General features: G+C 41.4%; 2 protein-coding genes across 2 annotated transcripts in view; one reads left to right on the top strand and one right to left on the bottom strand.

Annotated features, from left to right (window-relative positions):
• SARC_06043 (hypothetical protein) overlaps nucleotides 1–4,096 on the top strand; it is a 4,556-nt gene extending 460 nt beyond the window's left edge. Inside the window, exons 2-6 of the mRNA XM_014300065.1 lie at nucleotides 593–701; nucleotides 933–1,049; nucleotides 1,556–1,646; nucleotides 1,873–1,910; nucleotides 2,245–4,096. Of these exons, the coding sequence (XP_014155540.1) occupies nucleotides 593–701; nucleotides 933–1,049; nucleotides 1,556–1,646; nucleotides 1,873–1,910; nucleotides 2,245–2,348 (459 nt within the window). The 3' untranslated portion in view covers nucleotides 2,349–4,096. The remainder of the gene's footprint in view (nucleotides 1–592; nucleotides 702–932; nucleotides 1,050–1,555; nucleotides 1,647–1,872; nucleotides 1,911–2,244) is intronic.
• SARC_06042 (hypothetical protein) lies at nucleotides 2,900–4,104 on the bottom strand. The gene has a single exon (XM_014300064.1). It carries the CDS (start codon nucleotides 4,053–4,055, stop codon nucleotides 3,384–3,386), a length of 672 nt encoding a protein of 223 aa, XP_014155539.1. The 5' UTR covers nucleotides 4,056–4,104; the 3' UTR covers nucleotides 2,900–3,383.
• Nucleotides 4,105–5,539: the final 1,435 nt, after the last annotated feature.

Below are 5,539 nucleotides of genomic sequence, written 5' to 3'. Positions count from 1 at the left end.
TTAATATATTATATATTAATATTATATATATGTATGTATGTATATCGCATGGTGGTATATATGTCTTGGTATATTGTTTACACATATTTTCATTAAGTCGTATGTATATATACATACACGAAGGTAGATAATGTAGAATTGTAATATCTCATTGCTGATTATATTATGGATTTTTATTAACACTTTGTTACCACTCTATCTTTGTTTTATGTATCATGCACATTAGGGGCTAGATTTGGACATGCATGTTTGTACATATATGTCGTTTGTTTTTGAATAAGGCGTGAATTCGACTCCCAACATACAGACCAAGGCTATGAATCAATATGTATGTCGCTCAAGATTCTTCGTAAAGTTTGCACAGCCACCTATTTCTGCGAAATAGCTTGATATTTCATTCAGATAATTCACATCAACATGATCATGTTCAGACCCCTCTTGTATTTGATGGTGCACCGTGCACAGCTACTTCTTGAGAACTAAATTTATTTCTCCATCACTTCGGTATATCGTATCTTATTATTACTTGTGCAATGTGCACAGACACCCCTTGCGCACCAACGTTATAACACCAACACTCCGCTCCACACAGTCCCGTGGGATGATGTTATGGGTCACCAACATCTTTAACAGAATGGACCACTCGCAACTACACAACGAAGGCCCTGACAAGACGGCCTCTGATTTTGTACTTCGCATGGGTAGGTGAATCAATGCATCGTACATTAGTATATATCTGACAATGATACGAAAAGCTTCCAGCTCCCCTCGAGTATATATATTCTATATGGAGTGTGTCGCGTGGACCTGACAGATTGCCTTCGGGCGGTACTACATACCTGCATTGGAAGAAATGAACAAGTACGAATGTTGACAGCACGTGTATTCTAATCTCTCATGGTCTCACAACGCTCGCGTCTCCCACCCTGTAGGAGGTCTGGCCAAAATCTGTGAAACCCCTACAACTCCAGAGAAAGACTATTCAAATTGGCTGATGCAACCTAGCGATTATCCGAAGTACGTGCGTACCGGGATGTCACTCCGAGAAGGTATCCATAGCAGTCTGAGTGGATGGGAGTAAGGGAGGACGGTCTCTGCTTGTTATTTAATATGGGAGTTGCCGTGAATGTGTATGAGAACAACTTATTGTATGTGCCATTCTAAGCACTCGGTTAGATGCCGACTTTACAACTTCGTATAGTCTATGCCTCATCAAGCATATATGAGTACTTCAAAACCCCTGTGCTTTTTTCAAGATATCATTATCCGTGTTTTTGCGTCGTGCTAGTCAATTTGCACAGGCGCAAAAAAATAGCTCTGGTACGGGGCTATTAGTTGGGGTTGCTACACATATCTGAGTGCTATTGAGCTACACGTGTGTTTCTTTGCATATCCTTGTAGGTGCATGCCCGCATTAGCGTACTTCAAAGGTATATACGCACTTCACTTGCTGGAGATACGTGTATTGTGGCACTCTGCAGTATCTCCTACCACAATTAGTAAACTATTGTTTTGAGCTGAAACTAACAGTCAGTGTGTCCCTACATATTCACAGTGAATCTCGATAAAGTTACTGTCACGGATATGGGAATGGAACATTTCCGGAATCTGAGTGGGCTAATGAGCATCAGTTTAAAGTCTTGCAAGTAGGTTCATGCGTGACTTGTGCTCTAAATCGGATATTCAAGTTGCCGAGTCGAGTTGAAAATTTCAATTGTTCAACAGCGATACCATTCCTGGCAGTATGTCTTTTGCACTCTCATTTTTTTTTACTATGCCCTACGATGTCATTCGAGTGGCGGCTATAGTCACGTACGAATCCTATCTACGTCGTCTGATCGCAATTTCGTTTCTTCCAACTGATGCCTGCAGATACATAACCGATGAAGGCATGGACTATCTTTTAGAAGGTGCGAGAACCCTATCATATGATTTTGTGTATCTTTTGTGTCTAATTGTTGTACGCCTGCCTGTCTACGTCTACTTCAGGTCAGGACTTCATAGTTCTAGTGACGCAATCGTTTGCCCATCTCCGTAAATTCGGATTTAATTGTTATTGACATACGCTTCAGGTTCGTAGTCTATTTGTAGTCAATCGTGCATTTGGTTTTTGAGACGATAGGCGTATTCTTAGCACATTACCAGACAACGAGTACTGATATTTGAGGGCAATCGGTATCATTACATTTGTACCTGGGATAGAACTGATATCGGTTTTTATTTTGTTGTAATTTCTCACATCAGGAAACCCTGTTCTTCGAACGATCGACATTTCGGACACAAATGTCACCCCGGCCAAGCGAGATAGCCTGAAAAAGCTTAACGGAGTTACCGTGATCTCAGATTGAAGGCGCGATAAGACTGCTCATGAAACAATAGCCCATATTCCTTTGTAGTTTGGTTATACTCCACGAACGCACATTCGCTCAGAGTTTAGTACCAGAATCGCTTAGATTTCGGTATTCGTATGTGGATGTGACGTAAACTAGCTGCCGCACAATGACGTGAGCTCAGCATCTTTAGCTGCATAGTCGTGCCGGTAAGGTGACAAACGGGCGTACAAGTGCTATATCAAGTAGATTTAGCGCATAGTTTACGTCTCAAGCCTACCATGCAGCCCTATTTTCAACTCGGGAGTCCTTCAATGGAAGCATAAGAAGGGCTGTAGCTTGCTACTTCTGTATAAATAAATTAGCTTCGGCTTTTTGGCAACCTGTTCCATCAGCATAACGGTAATTGTACTCAACGTGCTCGAACTGAAGTCGATAAATCGGACAAGCAAAATTCTACGCAACAGGCGGCGTTTTGAACATCCATGTTTGGCATAAAGCCCTGTTGCGGGACTAACTTCGGAATTAAATATTCCATTAATTTTTTTCTTTGCAAACATACGTGTTGATGTGTAGCTGATATATGTTTATTTGAATTGATTGAGTCGATTCTCATCTGCTGGAACTATAATCATAAGCCACTATGCGTCTACTTGGCACTCATCCGTGTGAAATGTTCCATATATATATTGTTCCGGTTATTGTTGTACACATAGGCTTGCCGTTTGCCTGTTCATGTTAGGGTATTCTGTATGTTGCGAGGCAACACATCGCATTAGGCTCGCATTACACCTTTCGATATCGAACGGCTGCAATAGCCTTCAGTTTAGAATTTATGGTGGGACCGAGTTTCTTTGCGGTTCCATGCGTGCTGAATTGCATTCACGTAAACCCCTGTATTCCTCTCGTCTGCTATTTCCTAAACACATTGCAAGCTGCGATCTTTGCAAGTCTGCCCCGAAGTCATTGAGGGCTGTTTTGCTCTAACACTTCCCTTGATATTTGTGAAAGTCTCATCTATATATATATGTATATATATAGCGTCGTATAAAATCAAACTGCGGCTTCAAACAGATGCCACAGACGTTCTTTGACGACAGGAGTGGAGCACATCATTCCACCAAGCTTCAGGAGCTCGTCCGCATTCCACGGATCGGAAACCAGGCAATGTGCATTGTACTGCATCTCAAATCGATTGAATGCGGATTCCAAAGTGATAGTGGCAACTACATTCTCAATGTTACTAAGCGTGTCCACTTTGGTGGTCTTGAAAAAGCGCGTGTCTCTGTTGTATAGCCCATCGCAGTTCTCCACGCCAAAGGCAACATTGCCCGCGAAGTACATACACCACTCCACGTTATCGTAAGATGCATCAGAATTCTTAACTCGTATCTCATAACCCTCATTCACCTCCGCATCGGGTACAAATGTCCAGATATTATTTTGTTGCTCTTCGCATGCACTCAAACTTAGATCACCTTTGAAAGCTCCATGCGCTGTTAAACATAGGCCCTGTATGTCTTTGATGTAGAATCGTGCGCCATCTGACAGCAACTTCGGTGTGACCTGTGCGTTGTCTCGCGATTGCATGGGCTGCTGTATTGTTTTACCTATGAGAGTATGTGGTCTATACTGCAGGACTTCACCCGCGTCTATCGCCAGTGCACAAGCGTAGTGACCGACATGAAGCATAAGATACGCCGAAAGCATATGTATGAGCAACATGACCACAGATATATTTCGCGATGTAATGTTGTGTGTGTGTGTGTTCAGTGTGTGAAGTACTTTACAGTAAGTAGCGACTTTAAAGTGGAGTACAAGAAGCCATATTTTTTAAAAGCAGCATAGTTTATTGCCTATTGCGGGAGTGTTCTATTTACAGTCAGGACTAAGGAAAGCACCTTTTTTTTTAAAAGCAGCCCACGCAACTCACAGAAAAGCCTTTAAAAAAATGTAAAAAGCGGGTTTTCTATAGCGTATATCACACACAAGAGAGAAGAAGAAGAAGAGAGAAGCACACATAACAAGAAGAGAAGAGGCTGCACAACAAGCAAACGACAAACGCCCCAAGCCCTCAGCGGCTCAGCCCCCAACTCCCAAGTCCAAAAATAAAAATACAAATGGTGAACGAATGCAAAAGACTAAAAAGAGACTCAGAGAGGGCTATAAAATAAAAAAGAGCAAAGAAGGATCTGAAATCTGACCCCACTATCGTCTGATTCGCTTGAGTTGTAACCTTTCGCCTCCTTAGCATTCTGTAGTAGCAATACCGAGACGCGGGGAGCCGCCGAGCTGGGAGATGCGCATATGGTGCTTATTTGCGTTTTACGTTTTCCGTGATAACGTATATATGTCGATACAATTCACGTTTACTGATAACGTTTACTTTGGGTTTGTCTTGAGTGTAAATTTAAGGTACAGTATTAAGGTTCTAAGGTGCAATATGGATGATCTTGTTCATTTTGTAGTCCGATTGTATTCGAAATATGTCAGGTCTTCTATACTCAGCTTGCAAGTTATCACGTTTAAAAATTGACAATAAACACGTTTACGTGAAACGCATTTTCAAAATGAACAGAACGTGACGCGAATTTAATATGGCCAATTATTAGCCATATGTATATACGAGTTATAAATAGATATGGATGACATCGCCTAAAGACTAAAACAGGTAAAGGTTCCACATAGGTGGGAAATATATAGAATTATTCATTTCCATTTTATAGAAATAATACCCTCAAAATTAAATAGATCCGGATTCGGGCTTTCGACAATCGACATTCGAGTTCGGAGCCGTATAGGTCACAGGAAGTGGGTCAGTGGGGACTGGGGAGTTGGGGACTGGAGACCGGGCCCACCGGGGAAGTAACTTTTCTTTGAGGGGGGCCGAGGGGGGTGATGAAAAGAAGATATATGTAGGTTACAGGCTATACAAGACATACTCACCCGACACGACTCACAACTCACGACTCACGACTCACAAGTCACATATCACGTATCACAACGATCTATGGAAGCTAACACATATGTTTACCTCGGGTTTACAAGTACGGGATCTACTATTATATACAACAATACAGTTATCCACCAGTGTATCCGTTATGTATTCAAATAAATGATATGGTTATACTTGAAGGTATGAAGTATATACACATATGCATATTTTATATACCTTTATATATATATATATATATATATATATATATATA

The sequence above is a fragment of the Sphaeroforma arctica genome, assembly GCF_001186125.1.
Source record: "Sphaeroforma arctica JP610 unplaced genomic scaffold supercont1.416, whole genome shotgun sequence".
NCBI classification, from domain to species: domain Eukaryota; class Ichthyosporea; order Ichthyophonida; genus Sphaeroforma; species Sphaeroforma arctica.
This window is presented reverse-complemented; position numbering and strand designations above follow the sequence as displayed.

Bases quoted from the DNA above. Each gene is read 5' to 3' on its own strand.
- SARC_06042 (XM_014300064.1), bottom strand. From the start codon at position 4,055: ATGTTGCTCATACATATGCTTTCGGCGTATCTTATGCTTCATGTCGGT.